Source organism: Pygocentrus nattereri, chromosome 20 (genome assembly GCF_015220715.1).
Source record: "Pygocentrus nattereri isolate fPygNat1 chromosome 20, fPygNat1.pri, whole genome shotgun sequence".
Lineage (NCBI taxonomy): Eukaryota > Metazoa > Chordata > Actinopteri > Characiformes > Serrasalmidae > Pygocentrus > Pygocentrus nattereri.
Window position 1 is genome coordinate 25,822,424 of NC_051230.1, and position 27,840 is coordinate 25,850,263.

The following is a 27,840-nucleotide window of genomic DNA, read 5'->3' on the forward strand; positions in this document are numbered from 1 at the left end:
GCAAATCTTTAAGATTTATTATATTTGGAACAAGGGGTATATACTGTTTACGGTCGAAGATGTGTTATTCTAACTCTGGGTTATTACTATTCACCCAAGAGATGAAATTAGGTTGTAATTCTGAGCATAACTCTGAGCATCTTTTGTAAAAAGAATAGTTAAATAAATCTACTTAAAGGGTGTCTATACCAAGAGTTTCTTCTAAAGCAGAGGCTTTGAACTTTAGGCCAGTTGCAACTGATGACTATGCATAAGTCTTCTCATCCTGCATTAGAAAATTAAAGGGTATAGATTTCTGTATTAAAAGATGGAAAGACAGCTTGCATTTATGTTCTGAAAATGAAGTATACCTTGCATTTCTTTACAGTATTACATTGGTTTTAACTTGTAAGGTTCTGTAATAAAATTAAAGTTGCATTACCATGGGAACATCACTGTATATTTGCATGCGTGTATGATGTGTGTGTTGCTGTCTTGCTTCTCCTACCAGAAAGCAATACTTTGCAGTAGGTCTACAATTCCTGCACTGTTCTTCTGTTTCTCTAACATGCCATTACATTACCATTGTTCTTCAGAGCTTGCTTTTCTTTCAGCAACTCCATAGACAGCTAAGTGATCTATGCTTACCATCTCATTCCATCTCCTCCACTCAGTCTTCTTCTCTTTCTTTTTATATTTCTAGTGACAAGACCTCAAAAAACCCAAATAATCATCAATATTAAAGAACTACAGAGACGTTCTAGCCAAGCCTTTGCACACCTAGCCCCAAAGGAAAAGGAGGTGGTCTTTATTGCATAGGTATACCTGCCACTGGTATCACAGTATGTACAATTGTTTTTCTACTCCATGTTACAATGCCAGTGTGTTTCTGCACCCAGATCTACTTAATGGAAGTGCAGAAATTGGTAGTAACGAGCTACATTCACTGAACTACTTGAACTTAAGTACAGTTTAGATGGAGTATATTTAAATTATAATACTTTTATCTCTATGCAAGTGTATTTGTGTGGAAATTAATCTATGTTTTATGTTTATTACTTTTTATTTAGTAATATTTAGTTGCTAGTTCCTTTTTTGTGTTTAATTTCATTATGTCACATCAGTACTGCTTTGTGATTGGTCACACATCTGATTTTGATGTATGTTACATTATTTTAAATTAAGTATGCATCAAAAAAAGAAGTATAAAGCTGAACAGATTTGACTGCAGTTTTTACCTGACACTTTGTTCTTCAGCTTAAGCTGTTTTTTTGGAAAGGTACTTTTGCTACCACCTGAGTTATTATTTCAATGAAGTTATTATTTATTGAATTTTTAATGGAAGATGTAATACCTACACTCACCGGCCACTTTATTAGGTACAGTTGCTTGTTAACACAAATAACTAATCAGCCAATCACATGGCCGCAACTCAATGCATTTAGGCATGTAGAGGTGGTCAAGAAAACTTGCTGAGTGCAAAGAAAGGTGGAAGAAAGGTGATTTAAGTGACTTTGAATGTGGCATGGCTGTTGGTGCCAGACGGGCTGGAATGGTCCAAAAAAGAGAAAATATCCAGTGAGCGGCAGTTGTGTGGATGATAATGCCTTGTTGATGTGAGAGGTCAGAGGAGAATGGACAGACTGGTTTGAGATGATAGAAAGGCAATAGTAACTCAAATAAACAGAATCTTTGAGGAACGTTTCCAACACCTTGTTGAAAGTCTGCCACGAAGAATTAAGGCAGTTCTGAAAACAAAAGGGGGGGTTCAACCTTTTTCTAGCAAGGTGTACCTAATAAAGTGGCTGTTGAGTGTATGTTATTCACCAAGTAAATCACCAAGCTTTATTGAGGCTTTGTTTTCAGATGTTTGAAAATGGCCATATTCAAGACGGCATGCATAAAGGCTGCATTTGCATTTTTTGAGCAGGTAGCACTAAAAAGGCCATAATAAGGACATGAATCCTAATAAATGTAATGGCTGGCTTGGCAGTTGGGAAATTGCTCAATACTGCACAAAGTAGTGTAAATAGACCTATGACTTGACAAAATGTGGATGGAGGATACAGATGGATTGCAAATACAAGGAAAAACCTGAATAACTAAGTGGAGAGGCATAAGCAGTGCTTCAGTCACAAAGACTGCTCAGCTGGGTACTGTAACTAGGTTGCAGTGCATAATTTGGAGCTCTAGCAGTAACAACAGTATGTAATGTAACACTACACCTTACCATATGCAAAAAGCACATTGTTGATAGTCTCATATGCTCCATATACTGTACTCATCAGCAAATCACATTAATTATGGATTTGCTCACATGTCCCTAAGCCCCAAGAGGTGTGCAACCATATCATATCTAGTGGATAGCTGTTGAAGCCTGGTCGCTTTTATACAGAGATAGGTGGCTCTGTTGTGATAAAAAGCCACTAGCTGCAGTTATTGTAATATTTTTTTATTTGTGACAGTGATTCTTCTAAACGCATTGCTTTATCTGGTATACTAGCAAGCCACAGCAATCTTGAAAGAATCTTGAATTGTACAGTGTACAGTTCCACTTGGTGTGTAAAACCATCCTTAAAAACAAACTTTTGATAAATTTAGAACAGATGTTCCCAATCTTGTCTAACCTGCGGTTCACACAACTGACATTAAAAGCTTCCACAGCCCACAAGATTCAACCAGATCATTTAACATGCAAACACATATAATACAATAATCATTGTAGCCTGAAAATTTTGCTAGGTTTTATAATAAAACAACACTACAAAATAACCAAACATTTAATGAGTTAGCTGGTGTTGTTTGGCAGTTACCAGTGACATGCTGAGGAAATTCGATTTCAATATTTCAATAGGTTTAGATGTATATTTATTTAGCATCCAATTGACAGCATCGTTTGTTTGGCTTTAAAGCGGTAGTTACTTGTTTTCTCTTCATGTGAAGCCTAAAAGCCTTTACACCCCACACATAATTTATTTGTGCAGTATTTTCTGACAAGAGTAAGTTAATTAGATCATGTAATTAACTGAAAATATACCGCACACCAGTTGCAATTTTTCAAATGCCGAAAATGCAGCATTGTTTGCACTCATGGGTGGTGTTAGCATCTCCAAAATTAATTCAAACATGGCTCAAACTGAGTTGCAAACTCAGTGTGTGAAAGTTCTCATAAAGTTCCATATAATGTTTAGACTCTCTGCTGTGTCTTTATTTCAGTTTATTTTTTTGTCAGTTTTGTGAGTCTGAGATATGGTGGCTGTGGATATGGTGGATGTGTACCATCCTTGAGGTCTTTCATTTTGAAAGACCGTATTTGTAACCATTTGTCCATGATGTATTAACTTCATGTGAACAAAAAGAGAAACACTTTATGGAGACTTACACTGAACGTGTAAGCCAGCATTTTGACCAACATAAACTCTTGAGGCTCTGCTTGGAGCATGTGAAGATACAGTATCACACAGTAGCCATAAGAGGGATGAGTCAGTCTGTTCTGTTCTGCCAGTTGTCCTGTAAATGGGATATTGTGGCAAATCCTATGTAAGCAAGAAGATAATGCTTAGGTACAGTATACATATTGTAACATTGTATTTCTGCACTCCAAAATATGTGTTGTGGGCATATGTATATTTTTGCATTACCAACGAGTGCTTCTTGTTTTGCAGCACAGTATCTTACTGTTTTCTGTGTATTTGTGATTCTAAATATATTATTTGGTTTAGATTTGGTTTCATTCATTGGTTTCATTGTAATGTTCTGAGAAATGTGTGTAACCAATGAGTAAAGATGAAAATTCACGAGATGCTATTTGATCAAATTCACAGAGTTTATACACCCTCTGTTCAAACCTTTTTAAGACCTGAACCCTGACATTACATTTTCTGCTTCTTTGACATTGTGAACAGCATGATATCATACAGCTTATGTTAATTGACAATTAACATTTTTCCTTATATTGTTTTAAAATACTTTAGAGATTCCACTGGATTGATCATCATGACAGATGCAATGACAGGCACAAGGGGTATACATTCACAGTCTGGGCCTGGCCCTGGTCCAGAGCTGACTGATGAAGAGAAAGAGATTATTAACTCTGTAATTGCTCGAGCTGAGAAGATGGAAGCCATGGAGCAGGAACGAATTGGGTAAGAGATGAGAGTGTGACATGACAGAATGAATCAGATCTAGTGCATGTCCATCATTAAAATGTTATTGTAAGAACTGAAATCTTGGCTGATTTTTGAAGCTTAACATCACTATTTCACATCAGGGGTCTCTGACCTTTTTTTGTAAAAGCTGAAAGAACAGATGGAAAATGACAGCTTCTCTGCTCTCTTCTCCTTTAGAAGTAGATCTGCCCTAATATCCTTCTTTCTTCTCTGAGATATTTCAATACCTAACCCCCGTATGGTGTTTGGGTCTGTGGGACACATTTTCAATGAGTACCAAAATAAAAAATGAAGCGATTTATTGTTATGTCAACGCCTGATTTCTTGGCCTTCCTTTCTGTGAAGAACATAAAAATAAAAACCCAGACAAAAGAAACAACCCAGACAAAAGAAAATAGTTATGGCTTCTCTGACAGCTGTGAAGAAAGCAATTTTGAAATTACATACAGAACCGAGGGTGCGCTTAAGGTCTACATTCTTGCCATTTTATGGATGTCATGGTACTGGAGTAGGACACTACCAGATTGAAACAAGCAAAGGCTGATACTATGGTCACTTAGTCTGTGGCAGCTGACTTTTTTATAGTTTGGGACAGGCCCTAGTGTAGTTGAATTTATTTTTATTTAATTGTGCCTTTTTTATTTCGGTTTGTGTGTTATTTTTGTACTGAAAATGTTTGACAAAAATATTTTCACAAAAAGCTGAAAGAATTAAAACAATACATTTGTGGCCAATAGTATTTTTGGCATCATTAGTGCTTTGAAATAATACTGAGAATTCACCAACACAAAACAGTTTAGTTGCAAATGTACCACTTGAAATCCCAAGCCTATTACAAACTAAGGCTTTTAATTCTGTAAATACAGGGACTTCAAAGCAAACTAGTTATTGTTATTCTTAGGTTATAGATGTGTGTAATAAAACTCAGGGCCTACCAGGGGGCTCTGGCCATTTAAAGGATTAAATCTTTGACCATTACTGTAGAGAGCAGGAACATTTCCATGGAAACAGGAAAAGAATAGCCAGGAAAAATGAAAAAAATCTGTCTATTTTTCTGAATCTGTCTAACTTTGCTTAATTGATTATAAATGAAGATGGACAAAAATGAAAAAAGCACATACAACAGGAAAAAAGTGTCTTCTAAAATGTACTGACATTTTACTGACTTTCATTGAAATAACTGTTAACAAGACACATAACAGACAGTAATTTGCAAACTTTGCAAAATATGTTTTTCATGATGTGATCTAGATTGTGACTGCTAATATTTAGACACCTGGCTAGCTTGTAATGAATGGCTGACATCAGCAGACTGAGTAGCAGTGTCAGTCAATATCTTCTATTTGAAATATATTTGCTAACATGCCAATTTAGAATGGATTTTAAACTGTGCTCCCTGACAGAGATTTTTAACAAAAAAAAAACACACATGAATCTACAAAAAAGTATTAATTTACATCAAGCAGATCTGATATCCAAATGAATGTCACCAAGTTTTATTATAAAGCAGACAATGTCTTTTCTTTCTGATTGTGAGTTTCTTGGTTATTTTCACAATAAAAACACTCCACATGCACATGGGCAGACCTTGCCTTCCATTGGCTCAGTAGGCTGAAGGCTTGAGGTGTGTTCACCAGACACTTTAATTCATTCCCACACTAGAACTCAGTAAAACAACTATACAACGTTTTCCTATGGAAACAGTTAAAGATTTTCAGAACTTGAGTCATAAGGTTATTCCTTCACAATTTTTGCTCCTGGAACAGGGTTTCCATTGTGTTCTGGCCCATTTCTACCCAGTAAGACATTGGCCATAGATAGAACTAGTTGTGATACTCAAAGTAGGTTTCTATTGGACAGAGATGTTCAAGGTAACATTCATGCTCAAACTTTAATGAACAAATGATTTAAATATGCTTTCATACCTTCTGTATGTGGTAGGCGTCTGATGAATCGTCTGGATAATATGAAGAAGACTGTGTGTGGAGATGGGTTGTCTCGCTGCTTGTTGTGTGGGGAGCAGCTAGGCTCCCTTGGGAAGTCTGTAGTCTGTGAAGATTGCAAAAAGGTAAACTGGTTTCTTATTGTGATCTTGCATTGGTTTCATCTAAAAAAAGTCTTGTGTGTTTTTTGTTGTTTTTATGTCATATAAAATGTAGTAATCACCCAGTCATCACCATTCGAATATAAAGTTTTGTAAAATCAAATGAGAAAACAACAACTAGGTAAGATATTGTTTAGCATGCCCTGTTTATATTTACATTCCGTTATAGTCAGAAATAATAGATTTCTAGCTAAAGAGAAATATAAATGTCAGCATGTCATGCTGAACTTTAAATTGCAATATGCAGTAAACCTGTGACTTATATGGCCAAGAACTGCACCATTCTTAGCTGGCCCCTTACAGCATACATTCTTGTATGGTCTTGCCTGCATTCCTTTTTATTTGCATTGTAGAAACATGACCCAAGTACAATACCAAAAGGCCTGTATTGTCAATTGCAAGACACAATGTAATCTGCTTTTCAATTGCCTTTAACAAAGCAGTCTGCATGTTTGCAATGTGGACTATTTTAAATGAAAAATTGAAACTGTATTAAAAATATCAGCATTCCCAGTTTTTGGACTGATTGAAACTCAGTCCAAAGTCATCTTCCATAGAAACATTGGTGAAAAAAATGTAAATGCATGCTTTTTGTATCTGTTTACATTGCATACCATTAGTGACATCCAACAGAAGGATAAAGAAGGTTAATGGACTTTGGTAAGATTTTGCTGTAAAGTTCATAAGGCTACATGACAGTTACATAAGCTTTTCATGACCACTAACATAAACCTACATGAACATTTATAAAGGCTTATTCCAATAAGCAGCAGTTGTAAAAAAGGCTGCATTTGTCAATATGAAGTGAATACTATACTGGACATTTTAATCCTAACAAAATTTCGAACCCAAGTCCCAAGGTTCATTTTACTTAAGGACCAGTGAAAAATATAGAATTCCATCAGTACATTGCTATGGCATTGCTATAGGGCTTAATAAGAATCCAACAATCATGAAAAAACTGAATCTGAATTACTGATCATTGGTAGAGAAATTCAGAGGAAAATAGTTTATGAGAAACTTGGTTCTTTAGCTTCATGTACAACCCCAATTCCAGTGAAGTTGGGACGTTGTGTAAAACATAAATAAAAACAGAATACGATGATTTGCAAATCCTTTTTAACCTATATTCAATTGAATACGCTACAAAGACAAGATATTTAATGTTCAAACAGATAAACTTTATTGTTTTTTGCAAATATTCACTCATTTTGAATTTGATACCTGCAACACATTCCACAGAAGTTGGGACAGGGGCTACAAAAGACTGGGAAAGTTGAGGAATGCTGAAAAAACACCTGTTTGGAACATTCCACAGGTGAATGGGTTAATTGGAAACAGGTGAGTTTCATGATTGGGTATAAAGGGAGCATCCCTGAAAGGCTCAGTCGTTCACGCAAGGATGGGATGAGGTTCACCACTTTGTGAACAACTGCGTAAGAAAATAGTCCAACAGTTTAAGAACAACGTTACTCAACGTGCAATTGCAAGGAATTTAAGGATTTCATCATCTACAGTCCATAATATCATCAAAAGATTCAGAGAATCTAGAGAAATCTCTGAAAGTAAGCGGCAAGGCAGAAAAACAACATTGAATGCCCGTGACCTTCGATCCCTCAGGCGGCACTGCATTAAAAACCAACATCGTTTTGTAACAGATATTCCCACACGGGCTCAGGAACACAGGAACAGAAAACCATTGTCAGTGAACACAGGTCGTCGCTCCATCTACAAGTGCAAGTGTTAAAACTCTGCCATGCAAAGTGAAAACCATATACAGTGAGGAAAATAAGTATTTGAACACCCTGTGACTTTGCAAGTTCTCTGGAAATCATACATTGTGATTTCCGGACTTTTTTTTAGATTATGTCTTTCACAGTGGACATGCACCTAAGACGAAAATTTCAGAGCACTCCATGATTTCTAAGTGGGAGAACTTGCAAAGTCACAGGGTGTTGAAATACTTATTTTCCTCACTGTATCAACAATACCCAGAAACACCGCCGGCTTTTCTGGGCCCGAGTTCATCTGAGATGGACTGACGCAAAGTGGAAAAGCATTTCAAATTTCAAGTTTTTGGAAATCATGGACGTCGTGTCCTCTGGGCCGAAGAGAAAAAGGACTGACTGGATTGTTATCAGTGCAAAGTTCAAAAGCCAGCATTTCTGATGGTATGGGGGTGTGTTAGTGCCCATGGCATGGGTAACTTGCACAACTGTGAAGGCACCATTAATGCTGAAAGGTACATACAGGTTTTGGAGCAACATATGCTGCCATCCAAGCAACGTCTTTTTCAGGGACGTCCTGCTTATTTCAGCAAGACAACGCCAAGCCACATTCTGCACGTTACAACAGCGTGGCTTCATAGTAAAAGAGTGCGGGTACTAGACTGGCCTGCCTGCAGTCCAGACCTGTCTCCCATTGAAAATGCGTGACACATTATGAAGCGCAAAATACGACAACGGAGACCTCGGACTTTTGAGCAACTGAAGTTTACATCAAGCAAGAATGGGAAAGAATTCCACCTACAAAGCTTCAACAATTAGTGTCCTCAGTTCCCAAACGCTTATTGAGTGTTGTTAAAGGGAAAGGTGATGTAACACAGTGGTAAACATGCCCCTGTCCCAACTTCTTTGGAACGTGTTGCAGGCATCAAATTCAAAATGAACGAATATTTGCAACAAACAATAAAGTTTATCCGTTTGAACGTTAGATATCTTGTCTCTGTAGTGTATTCAATTAAATATAGGTTGAAAAGCATTTGCAAGTCATCGTATTCTGTTTTTATTTATGTTTCACACAACGTCCCAACTTCATTGGAATTGGGGTTGTACCATACCTGAAGTATGAAACCTTGGTCTGATCTTAGACTCTGATCTCTGTTTTACCCCGAATGTAAACACAGTCACTGAAGTAGCTTTTTATAATTTGAGAAATATTGCTAAGTTCGGCCTTTTCTCCCTCAGAGTGATGCAGATTAACTTGGTCATGCATTTTTTACAAGCAGACTTGACTACTGTAATGCTCTTCCTGCTGTATTTCCTAAGAAAACTATACATCCCTTACAACTCATACAAAACGAAGCATCCTAACAAAAACAAAAATGAGAGATCACACCACTCCCGTTTTGAAAGAACTGCACTGCCTGTTTGTCTCCTTCAGGATAGATTTCAAGGTTCTGCTTCTAGTCTTTGAGCTCAAAACAACCTAGCACCTGCTTGCATCACAGATTGTCTGTCTGTTTATGTTCCAGCATGTAATCACATAAGATCTGCAGATAGTGGCCTTCTACAAATACCCTCTGTTAAATCCAGTAAACATGGGGAGGCCTCTTTCAGTTATTATGCTTTTAAACTGGCGAAACTCAATTCCACCTTTTATTAGACAGTCAAACTCAGTGCTCACTTCTAAGAAGCACCTAAAAACGTATCTATTTAAATGACCATTTAATTAAAACTGAATGTCTTGTGGTGTTTATCTTGTAATTTAATCTCTTTAATTTTCTTCTGATTCTAATTAAATACTAATGATCTCTTTTATAACTATGTTTTATCACCTGTCTGTAATGCACTTTGAGCTGCCACCGGCATGAAAAGTGCAATATAAATATAATAATAATATTAATAATAATAATAATTATTATTATTACTATTATTATTAGCATGATACATATATCATATTTAAAAGTATGATACTTAAGGGTCAGAGAAAAAAAATATAAATCTGTCCTAACAGATCATCTGCATTAAAAGCCTTCACAATATAACTGTTTTGATTTTGCAGCCTCTCTCACCTGTTAAGTTGTGTAACATAATTATTACATGTCTGACCAAAAATGCACTGAACTGCCAAGTCAGTTGTTATAACATGCTAATATGACATACTTCACAACAGTGTTATGTCAACCTGACAATAAAGTTGACAAAAGCAATTTTAAAAATCTACTGCGTGTTTGAAAAAGCCTTTATCTTACTTAACAAATGTTCTTTTTAATGAGGGTTTTTCTTCCTTCTCCACTGCTTAGTTGTTTCTTTTCCCCATGCTATGTGAAGCGACCTTGGGTTTGTGAAAGGTACAATATAAATGTAACTTATTATTATTATTATTATTAATTATGCATTTCATTTGTCATATAAGGCTTATTTAGCGGTCATTAGCCTTACAAACTTGATCTACACAAAAAAATTGTTACTTGCACTTTTCTAGCCCCAAAACCTTTCTAGCATCAACGCTACCTGCTCAAAATTGTGCATGTTGTTCTGTAGTCAATAGTGCATATAATCCTTTCCTGACCACTAGAAATGTGGTGAATGTGTTAATAGCTATCTTTATCACAGTAGTCAAGAAGTTTAGTGTATGTGCTGATAAGACTTTATTAAGCACCTTCAGAAAACAGTCTAGAGCAGAATGTGCTAACCCACAAATATAAAAATAGCCAAAGATTTATAAACACAGGAAAACTACCTAGGACAGGCTCACATATATTACATATAAATGGTCTGAAAAAAAAAAAAAAAACAAGTTTCAGACAACAGATAATGGTGTAGGACTTACAAGCACAAACAGACAAACTAGCAGCACAACACACCAGTATAGGGGCTAAGCTAACCTTACCTCAGAGCTGAGCTGTACTGTTTTTGAAGTCTAGCCAAACTACCAAAACAGAACAGAAAGAAAAAACTAAGAACCTACACTAGGCCAGGGGCTGACAACCCAAATGTTAAGAAGACCCATTTTGTCAAGTTTTGACAAAAATCTATCCACTTTGGGAGCCACATGTGCTAATGCACTAGTATAGGCTAAGAATATAATGTAGATAAAAAATGCAGACTTACTTTGCTCTATTTTAAGCTTTAGCTCAGCTGTAGCTGCTTTTCTTACAACTCCAACAGGAAACCTTTCCACAAAAGTAGAACAGTTTTTGTAAAATGTCTTTTAATGTTTTACCTTTTGCGAAACTGAAGTCAGCTTCTCAATCGCCATCCTCCTGTTCAAATTTTTACCGTTCCACCTTAATTGGTGCCTGAGGTGTCCGAAGGAATGAGAAGCTGATGCTTCGCAACTTTTTAGTGTTTGACACTCCAATTGATCAATGTTCGTCTTAAACCTTTCTTTTTGCCATTTCATTAGCAACTAGCTAGGTGAGATTGTTATCAGCGTTGCTGGGTAACCAGCAGTCTGTGTGCTGACCTTCAGGGTTAAAGGGTGAAAAAACTGTTATACATGTAATTTACTGTTAAAACTGACTTACAACAGTTTGTTAGAATCAATCAGCACAGCTTTTTTTAAGCAATAGAACATGAGAGTGAGTGTGTTATTGTGAAATAACATCACAACTCCACCTATAGAAAGAGGGGGACAGAGACACTGAAATACTGAGATATTTTAAAAGCAACAAACAGACCAGAAGATGTATAACAATGGTAGTGCCTGAGTCAATAGTGCAAAACTGGACGAAATGGTAATGACTGGGAGGCAACCAGGCAGATCCGGTGGACAGTAGGCTGGAGGCGCCTGAGTAAGACAGAAGGCATTGATGAAGTTGTGACATTGGCATTGCAATGATGAGTCTTCCAAATTATGCTTTTCAGTGAAATGTGTCTTTTTCTAGAACATGTGCACCAAGTGTGGCGTGCAAAATAACAGCCGTCCACGGTCCGTATGGCTCTGCAAGATCTGTAATGAACAGCGAGAGGTGAGAGACAGACTTGATGACCAGGTTGCATAATTAGGATAAAGGTTTTTGGAATGAACAAGGTTTAGGACATAAATGGCCTTTATAGAATGTGGTTTACATAAGAGGCTACACTCTCTATGCTGATATAGCTGTTATATAAAGAACAAATAGAGCAAGTAATTGTTGCTTTTCAGCGTTAATGTGAGGCATTACCATATTTTGTTTATTTCGTGTTTCTTCCTAAGGTATGGAAGCGATCTGGGGCTTGGTTCTTTAAGGGCCTACCTAAGCAGTTTCTACCTTCACCTATGCCCATTTCCAAATCCAAAGAGCCTAATTTCCAAAAGGCTGCTGAGAACCAGGCTACACTTGATGCATCTGTAGCTGCTGCCCAGCCACAACCACAGGCTAATGGTAATTAAAATAATATTAACACAATATGTATTAGTGTATATTAACTGTATTCTTTGAAAACTTTGTCAATATTTGTGAAGCTTAGACTTCTCAATAATAGTAATTTTGGAATTTGTAATCATTAATGAGCATTTACTTATGTACAGTAAAAAAAAGGACAAAAAATATTGTACAAACACATTTAACAGTTTTTGAATGAGATTAAATACTTAATTAATTTATAGATAGAGTAATTTCATGATAAATTGTGCCAAATATCATACAAGTACGTAAAGGCAAACTAAAGATACTTGTGATGTTTAACTGCCAGCAATTATGTTTAGGTTAATTAGGCTCCCACTGAATGTTAGCTCTAAACAAGATAGACTGAATTAAGTTTGATAAAGCTCAATTTGATAAACATACACCAGATGGACAAAAGTATTGGGACACCTACGGTTGCTTTTATGACATCCCGTTCTAAATCCATTGGCATGAAAAGGGAGTTTGTCCAGCTATAACAGCTTCTACCCCCCTCTAGTGGTACTTTCTACAAGATTTTGGTGTGTATCTGTGAGAATCTTTGTCCAATCATCCAGGAGAGCATTTGTAAGAAACTGATGTTGAATGAAAGGGCCTGGCTAGCTCTTTACTTTCTAGTTCATCCCAAAGGTTTTTTTACTGGGTTGAGGTCAGGGATCTATGCTCTGTGGTGACCCTGCTCTGTAACATGGTCTGAATTGTTGTGGTACCTAAACACTTTCACTTTTCAATACTACCACTCACAGCTGATAGTGGAATATCTACAAGGGAAGAAATTTCATTAATTGACTTGTTGTAACAGTGGCATCCTATTACAGTACCACACTCAAATTCAATGAGCTCTTTCAAATGTTTGTAAAGGCAGACTAAATAGCTAGATGCTTGATTTTATATACCTGTGGCAACGGGACTGAATGAAACACCTGAATTCAATGATTAAGAGATGCATCCCAATACATTTGTTCATATATTGTATTTGACTAGATAAAATATACAATGATGCTTTACTTGTGTGTGAGCATGTTGTGCATTTACTACATTATAAAAGCTTTATGTTCTCATTACCACGCAGATCTGGTGGAGAGTCAGTCAGCTTGTCCAGAGATGCAGCCAACAGGTAAGAGTAATAACATTATATGAAAGGATACCAACCTTTTTTGCAGCTTACTGCCTACACAAATGACCACAAAGGCTTCTGTGACCCACAGGATTTTAATATTGAGGAAATCTACAAAGAGTTTTTGCTTTGTTCGACAGTTTAGCTACATTTCCACTGTGTTTAGTCTCCAGATAACAGTGTAAACTGTTGAGCTTTGAAGGCTGGTTTGAAAAGACTCCTAAACACAGGGAGGTAGTTACTCATTTTTTAGTTCTCCCACACATGAAACCCAGCGCTGCTGCTCACTCCTGTTTTCTCATTGTCTTGGCTTATGCCTGTTTTTCAGAATACTCTGAGACAGACTAGTCTCAGATACAGTGGCCTGTTCACATGTAGATGTCCCAGCCCCATGATATTTCCTAGTTTTAATTTAGTTCCATACAACTGAAAGAGAAACAAGATTGACAAGCTTATCCAATGCTCTGGAGAAAAGTCTATTCATATAGCATAATGGTACATGAAGAGGGCCTTGAGTCTTGATTATTGAAAACTGGAAGACCATTCTCTTTCAGGGTGCATAGTGTTTGGGGTACACAAGAATAGTGGGAATAGTTAGCATTAGATAAAGCACTGAACAAAAATGTCTGTCTAGTGGAGTACGTTCTGAACACATTGGGCCTTATTCACCAACCGTTCTTGATAACTTCTTCTTTAAAACCCACTCACACCATTGTTACGAAGATTCTGACATTCACCAATGTTTTCTTATTTGGAATTTGTGACGTAGTCCTCTTATTAAGACCTGTCTTAAAACACCTTTATAAACAAACCTAGGAAGATATTGGAGAATGAGGCCCAGGTATTATTACTTAGTTATTGTTTAATTGTTTTATATTGTATGTATTTACATCACATGTATTAGTTATTTGATTACAGGTGGTGGTTCTGAATGGTACAATTCCAATTCATTGGAAAATCATCATTCAGTTTGATTTTAAATAAATACCCTCTGCTAGGTAACATACCAGAATTGGACAATTACTGCTCTCCCTTCAACCCCTGCGACATGGTGTGAGCAGCAGCTCAAGAAATACTCTGTGGCTGGCTTCAAGTAAATCAGGGGAAGGAATTGTGAGCCCTCCCTATCCTGCATTGGTAGCTATCATCTAAGGGGGAACTGGCAATGACTAAACCTGACAAATTCATAAACCTCATATAATATGTGAAATATTTTGATACCCTAGATGTATGTTGCAAAATGTTCTTTTACAAATGAACAATGTATTTGCTTAAATAAAAATATTTAATGTAATATATTTGGATAAAGTTAATTAAAATATGCTAAAAAATTATCTTTCTAAAAATGACTGAGTTACTATATCTGCAATTCATTTTGAGTTAATTTAAAATTTTCAGATTAAGTTATTCAAACTTTCTGTTGCATTTCACTTGTGTTAACTTAATTCTTTCATTAAGATGTGCAGTTAGATTTTACGGTGGAGATCCATGTGTCTGATGGCTTGATAATTAGCTGATGAGCTGGATTATGTGTTTTGGGGCAGGGATTAGGTCAAAGCAAAGAGAGCAGCACATTCCCAAAAACAGGATTAAGAATCTTTGGTGTAGAGCACAGGTTTCCAGCCATGGTCCTAAAACACTCCCTGTCCTGCACATATTAGTGTTTTCCCTGTTGCAGCACACCCACTTCAAGTTATAAAGGGCTTGCTAATGAGCTGATTAGTTGGATCGGGTAATGATCAAATGACCTAATTATTTGGCAACTAATTTAATAGTCGATTAGTTGGTAATGTCATATTGTGTCTTTCTTGCGCTCAGTAGGAATGTTTTGACATTACCGCTTAATGGAGAGCCTCAAGAAAAAAATCCTCAAAAAAAAGGTTGTCAGTTGTGCTGTTTGTAAAGCCAACCTTAATTGGCATTGGAGCACATTCTCCATGTTGGAGCATCTGAAGAGGAAACACTTCAGATCACTAGATGAAGATTCATCCCGGTAAGATAACTAACAAATTTTAATGTTAAAATCTGTCCTACTTCATGTTTTAAGCTGTTTGTTTTTCAAATAACATTTACACTTTTAAACACTGCATCGCTGTCTTAACACTGAGGTCACAGATGCGTTCAAATTTGGCGAACATAGGAGAATGTTTGCAAACAGTTTTCTGTATTCTACAAATGTTTGGCACCACTCACAAACAGTTTCAAGAGGTTGTTCACTGCAAACATACAATGCCGCTGGATGAAGGATTACTGTTGAAATGGATGCTGACACAAAATCGTTCAAATAGAGAATAGAGAACAAGCTTGCCAAAAACATTGCCACTTTCCCATCCACTCTATCAGAGTGCATGTTCTCTGCAGTGGGGAGTATCTGCCCTCAGGAGAAGCAAGCCTCTCACAACAAGACACCACAGACTGCACATTTTAAATTTAAAATTTAAATTCAGCTTAATTTTTTTTTTTTTATTTGATCAGGAAAACTGATTTAGTTTTGTTAGATTTGTTGTTGCTACTTTGCATACCCTTGGTTTTAAATTTTGACAGGAAAAAGATATTGGAGTTTTATGTATCTTTTGTATTAAAAGTTATTCACCTTTATTGTCTACATTAAACAACCTCAAGCTAACTTTAAAAGCTGACAGTTACATAATAGATATTTGGCAATTTAGTGATTCATAATCCAAATAATTGATTATTTCAATAATCGATAGATTATTCAACCATCAAATTTGTCATTTGTTGCAGCCCTAGATGGAAGCAGGGAAAAGATTAAGATATATGCAAGGAAGGGGTGCTTTAGGACCAGGGTTTGGAGCTGCAGGTGAAGAGCATGGAGCCTTTTCTTATGGGAATGTCAGAATGTTTGCTTGATGTTTGCTCTGTGAGAATGATGTACACTGCTCATGTACAGCATGAGCTAAATTTTAAATGTTTCAAATTAGAAATTGACTAGACTGTCTGTGCTCACAGGACATCCACCTATTGCTCCAAAACCAGCTGTAGCTCCAAAGCCAACCAGCATTGCCGGAGCCTGTTACTCAGAAGCAGATGGTCCTGTTGTGATGAAAAAGGCAATTGCTGTCCATAGCTCCAGACAACCCCCATCAGCTGCAGCTCTGAAAACCCATCAGAGTGAGTTCAGACCTGGACATCCCACTGATAGTTCTTGCCTGACTGTTTCTAGTTTGGTAATACGTTTTTGTTTGCAGCTACTGCTCTCCAAGAACCAGAGAGAGGAGCCTACCTGACCACTGGGTTCCAGGACAGAGTGCCCCCTGCAGAGAGGGAGGAAAGGAAGCAGTCAGCCTCCTACAATACCCCACCAGCCCGTCATCAGGCTCCTCCACCAGAGGAGGATGAGGATGAGGCCAACAGCTATGACTCTGATGAAACCAGTAAGAACAGTTATGTTCTTAGTCTTTGACTTATTTACTCTATACTCAGTATACAGCTCATATAACCACAAAGCATTCTTAGCTGGTCCATGTAAAATGCAGTCAAAAATATATGTGAAGCTGGAATGTTTGCTGGGGGACTTTATAAAGATGTGGCAAAAATAACACTAGAATGGTCTTATTTAGTATACTTTACAGTGCTCTACAACGTTGCTGGGGCAGTCGTGGCCTGAAGGTTAGGGAACAAGCCCTGTAACCAGAAGGTTGCCAGTTCGAACCCCTTGGCTGACAGTCCATGACTGAAGTGCCCTTGAGCAAGGCACCTAATGCCCAATTGCTCCCCGGCCACCGTGGTAGGGCTGCCCACCGCAGCAAGTGTGCTCACTGTTCCCTAGTGTGTGTGTGCTCACTAGTGTGTATGTGGGGTTTCACTGCACGGATGGGTTACATGCAGAGGTCTAATTTCACAGTGTGCAAACACAGTGACAAATGGTTCTCAATTAATTGGGAAAATAAATATTACTGAAAGCAGATTACGAAGCTTTGGTTCTAGTTCTAATTCACATTTCAGCTCACTAGAATATCTTATTAAGGTCACAGATGTGTGCTTCCTTGTTTAGGCTACATTATGATGAAAATTGAAATTATTTACATGCAAGGCAACAGTATAGTGACACAGTATAGGGATCTGATTGAATGAAATCGATTGAAACTGAAGTAAAAGAAATCAGTAGCCCTTGAGAACTGACATCATTTTCACAAATCTTTTTGTACCATAACTATGTAAAATTGGATCTAGTACTATTGTCTATGATGGCGGTTTAATTTATTGAAAAGCTGTCCTTAATATTTGCTCTTGAGCTTTGTGGGCATGAAATCTATTTATTTATTCATTATGTTTGTTCTTGTCTTCTTTTTTTATGAAAGAGAGTCTAAACATAACTTAACCTGATGTGTGGCACATTCAATTAATATTTTTTCGGACATCTGTGTTTAGCGTGCTTCCTGTACATTATACATCTTTCTGAGACATCTATTAGTGTGTACACTGTGTAGAGACACTTGTGCCACAATACTCCTAGAGATGGATCATCCCTTTTGCTGCCAAAGCACAGAAATCAATACTCTGGTAGCAAAAGCCAAGAGATATCCAACAGAACATAAACTATGCTCTTAGTATATTCACAGATCTTTTGGCAAAGTATGGATCATATATGCTGACACAGAAGCCACTTATTTACAGTGAGGAAAGCTAAGCATTGAGGACAAGTCTCATTAGATAAAATGTGAGGCCTTAGAGTAGATGGGAACAGATTTCCCTGGAGTTTCTGTCTGATCAGAAATAGCAGGTGGAACTTCTCCCCAAGGAATCACCACAGTGACATTCACAAGTAACACATTTCATTGATCCAATTTGTCTGATCTTAAAATATTATTTTATTCGATGCCCTACTTCCCAATTTCAATTAGTGATTTGGGTAATTCGTTAACACCTGCATCAAATGATTTTGCAGTTGGTATGTGGGATGTACATAAGTCCCTGTACTCTAAAAATACTCTTAACACACAAGAGATTTCCAAGGATAAACATAAATAGTTAATGGCATTGAACTAAGCAATCATTGTTTATTAAGTACATATTTACATAACTTTTAATAATAACTTTGAATGAATAGCTTTAAGTTTAATTTTATGAATCAGTCATTACACAATCAAATTCTCCAATGCCTATGAGTGCTTCTTCATTGCAGTTATTTACCAGTCTATAAATGCAAATTTTTGAATATCAGGTTCTTTGTTTGAATATAAAATTGCTATATAGAGTCTATTCCTCTTTCTTATAGAAAGGCAGCCAAGTTAAATAACATTTCTTTGATCATACATATATTACCTTATTTCAGCCAAGCTTGTAATTTAATCCAGCATGTCTCCTACCGATGTTTTCTTGAGAGCAGTATACTTTTTTTAAATAATATGAAACCATTCCTTTACCTTTATGTTCTTTTTGGGGTCCCTGAGACCACAGAGCCTCTTCAGCAGCTCACAAAGTATCCTTTGTAATCAGCTTGATACTCTTCCTAAGTTTATGGAAACTGTAAATAAACAATATTTTTATACTGATATTGTATTCCAAACACCCCCTAAAAATTTATACATAACTTGTGTTTTGGGAAGCAGTAGATTTTCATGTATATTTAGTTTTTATCTGGTGTTAAGGACACAGCTGACTCTTTTACATGCATACACACACACATTTAAAAAAACTCCTGTCTCTCTGTTTCTCTCTCTCTCTTTCTCTCTCTGTTTCTCACAGACATACAAACACATACACACAGACACACACACATAGACACATGAGCAATTATGGGGTGCCATATGCTTGGAAAATGCATATTTGCACCGGAAAAACACTAGATAGCACTCCAGAGAAGAACCACAGTATGAGGGTCATCCTGGATTTGACAGATGTTCTTTTCTAGGATATGATTTTCCTAACCTGTCAATGAGCTTGGAAAATGTTAAGAAATCTAAATGCATGTTCAAGTGTGAGAATATACCTCTCTTTGCCCTAATAATAATGTTATGGTTATTTAGATATTTATTCATCATCCTGAAATTTGAAAGCCCAATTTGTTGTTAAAAAAGGTGAAGAATACACTTATTTTCAGTGTACTATGTTAAAATGTCTTTGGTTTCGAATGATCTAATATTTGGAAGAACAGTAGCTAATTTTGAACTCAGTGTAATTTTGTTTTGCCCATACAACAGTATGCCCCAAACTACAAAGCAGTAATTCTCAACAGAACACAAGGGTTAACAAAAGATTTCCAAACTGTTCTCAAGTCAATTATCACATTACCATACCCAGAAAGTCACATCGATGTGGAGTGGATTAAAAGACCTTGTTTTGTGGATAAATTCAAAAGGTATTTAAAAACACAGACAATATATTTTCACACAAATTAGGTCATTTATAGCAAAATATCCTTTGTAATTATTGTAAACTAAACAGTATTGCACTGCCTTCAGTCAGCTGCTTGTTTGAGTTTTTCAAAGTTATTCCAATTTAAAACTGAATGCTTATTCTGAGTTCTTACAAAAATGATGCTTCCAATCACAGTCTTGATTCTTTTTGCACGTGTTGAGGTATTATTATGTTATGTTGGCTGAATCTTTAAATGAAGAGTCGTGCTGGTCTTAAGGTGCATCTCCTACCACATATTCATTCATGAGCTATTCAATAAAGCAACAAGTGCCATATCATTTGTAATCATTATAGTCTTGAACAGCTTTAGTGTATTTTTAATTTCATTTAGTCGCATTTGTTCTATTCTTTTACTGTTTTTTAGCTCCAGTTTTGGAAATACCTGTTTTTCTTGGCTTTTTTGTATCTAACAAACATGGTATTCCAATTTAGACTGTGTTGTCAAATGTATTTGCTGTAGCGACTCTGGGAGCACTTGAGTTCAGCTTGCTGTACGAACAAGAGAATAACAGTCTCCACTGCAACATTATCAGAGCTAAGGTAAAACACCAGAAACACAAATTTGATCATGTGTACACATGCATACGCTCTTTCTCCATGATAGAAAATTTAATATATGTGTTGATATTGTTTTAAAATATAAAGTAAAAGTTTGTGTATATAGTGTTTGGTGATATCCTAAAAGATTATCCTTTTTTACTTCTCCAATAATTAATTCATCCTATGATTTGTCCTTGCTAAACTATGTGTTGTTAGCACTGGTATGCTGTGTTGAATATGTCATTTTTCCTTCCAGGGCCTGAAGCCAATGGATTCCAATGGACTAGCTGATCCCTATGTCAAGCTGCATCTGCTACCTGGAGCAAGCAAGGTCAGATTTGGTGGGCAGCTCATTAGTTGCAGATAGTGAGTGAGTTTATAATGGTCCTAGTCTGTTTGGTAGTCATCGCTGATCTTACTCCAAATGCTGCTAGTCGGCTTGAAAGTTTGCTAGTCTGCTTAGTAGACCTCTTAGCCCTAATCCTAACATGGTTACAGACATCTAAAATCATCTTTGGGCCTGCAACCATTGCACAAATGAGGTCACTATTAGTGTGTAGCCATATTGAGAGGTTTAGAAAATATTGCTTTTAGTGAATGATAGCTAACTGAAGCTATTATTATTATGCAAATGAGATCACTAGTAGGGTATGTCATAATAACTCGGGAGTGTAACATGATACACAAGTTTCTCTTTCATCTTTTCCAATAGCAGATTTTCCAGCAAGCATCTAAATGTAATGAAATCATATTTCTAGTTAAATGTCTGAAATGTACAACCTTCTGATGAAAAACTGAAGGCAGTGTTGGTGTTGTGCCAAAACTTTTAATTGATTTAAATGCCCAAACAAATATAGAATAAAATTATAATAAAAGGCAAATAGTTTTTGTTGCAAATAAGCATAACACCGATTTAATGTACTTTATTTTTCAAAAGATTCTAGTATTCATTGCAGTCTTTTTTTTTCATTTTTATTAAGATCTGCCTGTTTTTGGTTTCATTTTATTTAATTTCATGTGTTTTGCTAAACTGTTACTTTTGATGAATTCTCCATTTTGTGCTCCATTGTTCCTTTGACTGCTTTGCTTACATGAATGTCATAGATGAAATTAACTGAAAAACATTTTAATTTAAGATTTTGATTGCCAATTTGCTGCTATATTTACATAGACAGCCTGTGAGCAAACATACTTACATAAAGTAATTATGGACATGCTACAGTAATACCCAGAATTAATAGGGGGACTATTTGGGCAAGCAGCAGTTAGCTGCCTACCTATCATTTTATACATTGATTATGCTAGCCCCAGGGCTAATTCTGAACAAAGTATAATTGTAGTAAAAGTTGGCTAAACAGACATTTTGTCTCTATTGTCATGTCTTTGTTGCCACTGTAGTCAAACAAATTACGCACAAAGACACTCCGCAACACCCGGAATCCTGCCTGGAATGAGACACTGGTGTACCATGGCCTGACAGATGATGACATGCAGCGCAAGACTCTCAGGTCAGCGAACACACTGATGTTATATGTGCTGCTAAAAGAAATCATGAAATGATTTGAAAACAGGAAAATGACATGAGAATCTAATTTCATACATGCATGCTAAGTAGACACTGTGAGGCATAAGACAAGCCAACATCAGACACCTATACTGAAAAGCAGTACTCATTCAAGCCTGAATGAAATAAAATGTACAGGCAAGTGTTCATATTTATAAAAATATGCAACATTTTGCTCATCATAGTTTGGAACCTTACACACTTGATGTGAATATCTTACAATACATCTTTTATAACACAAAAAATTTATTACTGTAAAAAAACTGCTCTAGGTTTCTTAATAATGTTTAATTGGCTTGCTTATGTGCTTTGTGTAAAGTTACTTTTTGATACAAATACAAATAAATTTTAACTGACATAAAATTGAACATTTGATTTATTGTACAGGTTTTCTTCATTTGGACATGGCTCTCACTGTGGATTGCTGGATTCTCAGAGCATTAAATATGGCTTTATAGCCCTTCCTAGACTGAAATATTTCATTAACTTTTGTCCTCATCTTTTTGGGATTTTTTATGGCAATATAGTGTGTTAATAATGTAAAACATTTAGTCTTTGCTAAAGTCTTTGGAAAAGTTTTATTTAAGTCATGCTTATGTTCAACAGGCAAAGCAGTACTCAAGCCTGTGTGTATCTAATTTAATTGATCCTGATTGTCCAATAAAATAAAATGATTTTTTATTTCTTTGTGAAAAGTGATAAATAGTTAAAAAAATAGAAGACATTGCTTTTAATGTAAGTCAATGTAATCAGATGTCTTTCTAAGTAATTTTGGGTCGTTTCGTTTTGTGCATTCATCATGAAATTTACATACAATGTAAAGGACAACAGGACTGTTAAAAACTCAAAAACGACAAAAATGGAGTTAAAATGTTTTGTTCCGACAACAGTGATATATCTCAACACATAAAAGGAACTGTTCTCAAAGGCAAATATCTGACCACACATGGAGATTTTTTATTTGAAGGAAGTTGAAATGTGCTAACTGTATTCTAAAATCTGTCTTTCTATCCAAAATCATCTGCACTTGTTATCTCTCTGAATGCAGAATCTCTGTTTGTGACGAGGACAAGTTTGGGCACAATGAGTTTATTGGGGAGACCAGAGTAGCTCTGAAAAAGCTCAAAAATAACCAGAAAAAGAATTTCAATGTATGTCTAGAGAGGGTGGTGCCGGTGAGTATTTCCCTCTGCCTGTCTCCTTTCTCTCGCACACAACGATGATATTGTTCTTGTCATACAACTGTAGCTGTACGTGTCATCTTTCTTCTGCTATAGACAAAGAGAACAGCAACTGCTGGTGCTGCAAGAGGAATAGCTCTTTATGAGGATGAGGTAAATGCACAGCGATCCAGAAGGTTATGCTACGTTTAACGAATCAATTTTTACTTAAATTTAAGCAGATAGAATTTATATTTTTTATTACCATGTGTGGTGACTACTGCTGGTGCATTTTTACATAATAATAATGATTTCCTTTTCTTGTAACAAACATTTAGCAACTAAATATATTTGTGTTGAATTTGTAGATTTATATGTGTAAAGAAGAAATCAAATTCTCTAATTCTTGCTCAGTCTGACTCTTTGTATGTTTGTTTTTGTCTGTGTGTGTGTATATGCATAATATATATGTATGTGGCACATTTTTGTGTGTGTATGTAGTCTGGTAAGGATGGAGGTGAAGTGGAGGAGAGAGGTCGTATCCTAATCTCCCTAATGTATAACAGCCAGCAGAGTCGTCTCATCGTGGGTGTAATACGGTGTGTTCATCTTGCAGCCATGGATGCTAATGGCTACTCTGACCCCTTTGTTAAAATGTGAGTCAACTGAAATTGTGTGAATTATATGTGATAACATGAACAGACTGCTGTCAAGACTGCTATTGGCCATGTGACTTCTGACTGTTGCTGCTAACTCAGAGCTTCAAAATGGGAAGTAATGGAACTAAATATTGAAGAACAACGTTACAGAGGTTATTGATTTGCTTATTTATTTCATTAACCAAATTCCATTAATAATATTGTATTATTAACACATATATAACACTGATAGATTAAAAAATACATTTCTTTACATGGGTAGTGATATGAAACAGGGGACATAATGTCTACAGTGCAAATATAGTAATTTTATTTACCATCCGGAACAAACAATACACAGGTACTGACTGGCAGTCATAGTGTCTACAGTGCAAATATGTATTGTATTTACAATCTGGAACAAACAATGAACTTACCCATACACGGTACAACTACAGGAGCTTTTATGACACCCAGTCTAATAGCATAAGCATTATTATAGAGTTGGGGAGTTGCAACTATAACGGTTAACACTCTTCTTTGAAGGCTTTCTGCAAGATCTTGGAGTGTATCTGTGGGAAATTTTGCCCATTCATCCAGAAGAGCAGGCACTAGTGTTGGAGGATAGGGCCTGGTTTGCAGTCCCTGTTGTAGCACACCCTGTGGGGTATCAGAGCTCTGTGTGGGTCAAACTCAACCACCCTTGCCTTTATGGACCTTGCTTTGGGCACTGGGGCACAGTCATGCTGGAACAGAAAAGGGCCTTCCTCAATCTGTTCTCACTAACTTGAAGCATACAGTTGTCCAAAATGTCTTGGTCTGCTGAAGCATTACGATTTCCCTTCACTGGAACTAAGGGACCTAGGCCAACTCCTGAAAAACAACCCCATAGAATTATCCCCTCTCCACCAAACTTTACAGTTGGCACAATGTAGTCAGGCAAGTTCCCCAGTGATTCGCCAAACCCAGATTTATCCATCAGACTGCCAGATAGAAGCGTGATTTGTTATTCCACAGAATACATTTCCACTGCTCCACTGGTGGTGCTTAACACCACTCCATCCGATGCTTGGCAATGTGCTTGGTGATGTAAGGCTTGCATTCAGCTGCTTAGCCATAGAAATCTATAATGTAAAATACAAATTTTTTTGTTCAATTTTTGTTAATATTTTCTGCATGTTCAATTTTTGCAGATGCCTAAAGCCAGATATGGGGAAGAAGGCTAAGAACAAGACCCAGATTAAGAAGAAGACCCTAAACCCAGAGTTCAATGAAGTAAGGGCTGGAAAACAAAAATCACTTTACTTAGTAAATTTTATCCTGCTTGTCTCTCTACAAAATTACAATTAATTTCAAGAGGATGCCATACTTTTCATTGATGCTACATGGATTTCAATCGAGAAAGGCCATCTTATGGAAACATTTCTCTGCACGGCTTTAGGATGTGAATTAAATGTTCTTTTGTAGCTTGGGGAAATATATACTAACCTCTTTGGTCTTTGGCTTCCCTTAGTTTTTAATAATTTTAGCACGATTGCAGTAACTGATAATTTCTTATAGCTGTAATGACCAATGATGACAATGATCAGATATGTCTTCATTCACTGAAATTGTAAGTACCTTGCTAATATGTACACCAAAGGTCAAAATTACATCTAGGGTATGATAAAATCCCCCCCAAAAAGTTGGGAAACTGTGTACAATAGATGTAAATAAAAACAGAATGCGAACATAGAACACATATCAGATGTTACCATATTATAAAAAACATTAACTCATTTAGGACTTGATGGCAGCAACGCATCTCAAAAAAGTTGGGACAGGGCCATGTCTACCATTGTGTAGCATCCCCTCTTCTTTTAACAATAGCCTGTAAACATTTGAGAAGTGAGGAAACCAATTGCTGGAGTTTTGGGAGAGGAATGTTGACCCATTCTTGTCTGATGTAAGTTTCTAGCTGCTCATCAGTCCTGGGGCTTCTTTTTATGATGCACCAATTTTTTTTCTATTGGTGAAAATCTGGACTGCCAGCTGGCCAGTTCAGCATCCAGACTGTTCTTCTGTGAAGCCATGCTGTTGTGATGGATGCAGTATGTGGTTTAGAATTATCTTGTTGAAATATGTGAGACCTTCCCCAAAAGAGATGCTGTCTGGATGGGAGCATATGTTGCCTGTATATTTCATTCAGCATTAATGGTGCCTTCACATATGTGCAAGCCACCCTTGCCATGTGCATTAATTCTCCTCCATACCATCAGGAAAGCTGGCTTTTGAATTGTGTTCTAATAACAAGCTTAGTTCCAAAAGAATTTCAAAGTTTGATACATTGTATCACAGGACACTTTTCCACTTTGCCTCAGTCCATCTTAAATGAGCTTTGATCCAGAGAAGACAGTGGCATTTATGGATTGTGTTGACATTTGGCTTCTTCTGCATGACACAGCTTTAACTTGCATTTGTGGATTGCACTGTGATCTGTGTTCACAAACAGTGATTTCTGGAAGTGTTCTTGAGCCCATGCAGTGATTTCCAGTACAGAATCATACCTGTTTTCAGTGGAGTGCCACCTGAGGGTCCAAAGATCATGAGTATCCAATATAGACTGTCGACCTTGTTCCTTGCATACAAGGATTTCTCCAGATTCTCTAAATCTTTTGATGACATTATGTATTGTAGACGGTGGGACATCCAAAGTCTTCGCAATTTTATGTTGAGGAACATTTTTATGAAACAATTTGTAGATGCAGTTTTTGGTAGATTGGTGAACCTCTGCCTATAATTGCTTCTGAGAGCCTCGACCTCTCTAAAATGCTCTTTTTATAGCCAGTTATGTGAGTCAGTTGCAAATTGCTCCTCCAGCTGATTTTTTATTGTTACCACTTACTTTTCCAGCCTTTTGTTGCCCCTGTCCTAACTTTTTTGAGATGCGTTGCTGCATTCAAGTTCTAAATGAGTTAATGTTTTTCATGAAATGGTACAATGTCTCACTTTTAACATCTTATATGTGTTCTATGTTCTACTGTGAATAAAATATGGGTCTATGAGATTTGCAAATCATTGCATCCTGTTTTTATTTACATTTATTTACATATTACACAGCATACCAACTTCTTGGAATTGGGGTTGTAATATCAACACTGTCCTTATAAGGTTAATTTCCTTCCCCATATAAATGGTAAAATCACCCACATTTGACACTTTGTAGACAAGAAGAGACTGGAAAAAAATTTCTGAAAGTTCTTTAGAGAAGTCAAGTGTTTTTCTTTGATACCAAATGTCACTTTGTAGATGGTAGCAACACCTCCACCTCATCCTTGTGTGCAAGGTTTCTGTTTATAGATATAACCAGGAGTAGTGGATTAATTTAAAGCACTAAAGAGTGTGTTTTTAACCATGTTTCAACTAAGCTAAGGTTTTTGGAGCCAAGAATTATATGTTTATTAGTCCCAATTTTAAGTTAACCATACTAATAGAATTTTTGGCTATAAATACTTCTGCAAGATTTGCCCAAGTTACAGATTGGGTATAAAATTAATGTGATGTCAGTATAGAAGATTATGTGGGAAGTAATGCTTTAAACAAGCTCTAGTATTTACTCAGCAGCAGGAGAAATATGCCGCTTAGCATTACTGAATGGCTGGGATAGCAGACAGTTTACCAGCAGCCACACACTTCAATGGGACAGTAGGCACCAATACTGCACCACTAGCCCCCGCACATATATACAGCACTTAAGGCACAACAAGTTATTCACATGTTTAAGTCTCTCTCACTGCTGCCATAGTGGTATCCATAGTGCTCCATGCTCGCTGCTCCTGCATGGCTATGCTTCCCAAATGTCCACGGCTGAACAAGCCAGTAGCGGGGCGCTACACTGAACCCCCATCCCCACCCCTGTCCTAGAGCAGAGAGTCCCTTTGTGCATTATGGCACAGTGTCTCCTGCTCACAGTTGCAACCTGGAAGGTATTACAGAGTGTCCACAGTCCCAGTTAACACAGGTGCTCCTAGCTGAAGCCAGGTGTCCTCAGCCTGAAGTGGGACAACGTCCTCCCAGGGAACTGATGCATCCAAGGG

At 36.8% G+C, this 27,840-nt stretch overlaps 1 protein-coding gene across 5 annotated transcripts in view; it reads left to right on the plus strand.

The window, feature by feature from the left end:
- The window catches only part of rph3ab (rabphilin 3A homolog (mouse), b), a 60,070-nt gene that overhangs the window by 26,343 nt on the left and 5,887 nt on the right, over positions 1 to 27,840 (plus strand). For 2 of the 5 annotated variants that reach the window (XM_037531727.1, XM_037531726.1), the window contains exons 2-16: positions 683 to 821; positions 3,954 to 4,124; positions 6,090 to 6,216; positions 11,864 to 11,947; positions 12,175 to 12,343; positions 13,437 to 13,481; positions 16,452 to 16,613; positions 16,691 to 16,876; positions 20,323 to 20,402; positions 20,659 to 20,733; positions 21,801 to 21,910; positions 23,015 to 23,141; positions 23,244 to 23,300; positions 23,628 to 23,782; positions 24,958 to 25,039. In XM_037531727.1, the coding sequence (XP_037387624.1) occupies positions 3,976 to 4,124; positions 6,090 to 6,216; positions 11,864 to 11,947; positions 12,175 to 12,343; positions 13,437 to 13,481; positions 16,452 to 16,613; positions 16,691 to 16,876; positions 20,323 to 20,402; positions 20,659 to 20,733; positions 21,801 to 21,910; positions 23,015 to 23,141; positions 23,244 to 23,300; positions 23,628 to 23,782; positions 24,958 to 25,039 (1,608 nt within the window). In that variant the 5' untranslated portion in view covers positions 683 to 821; positions 3,954 to 3,975. The remainder of the gene's footprint in view (positions 1 to 682; positions 822 to 3,953; positions 4,125 to 6,089; positions 6,217 to 11,863; positions 11,948 to 12,174; positions 12,344 to 13,436; positions 13,482 to 16,451; positions 16,614 to 16,690; positions 16,877 to 20,322; positions 20,403 to 20,658; positions 20,734 to 21,800; positions 21,911 to 23,014; positions 23,142 to 23,243; positions 23,301 to 23,627; positions 23,783 to 24,957; positions 25,040 to 27,840) is intronic. The other 3 variants (XM_037531730.1, XM_037531729.1, XM_037531728.1) reach the window with 2 other exon arrangements.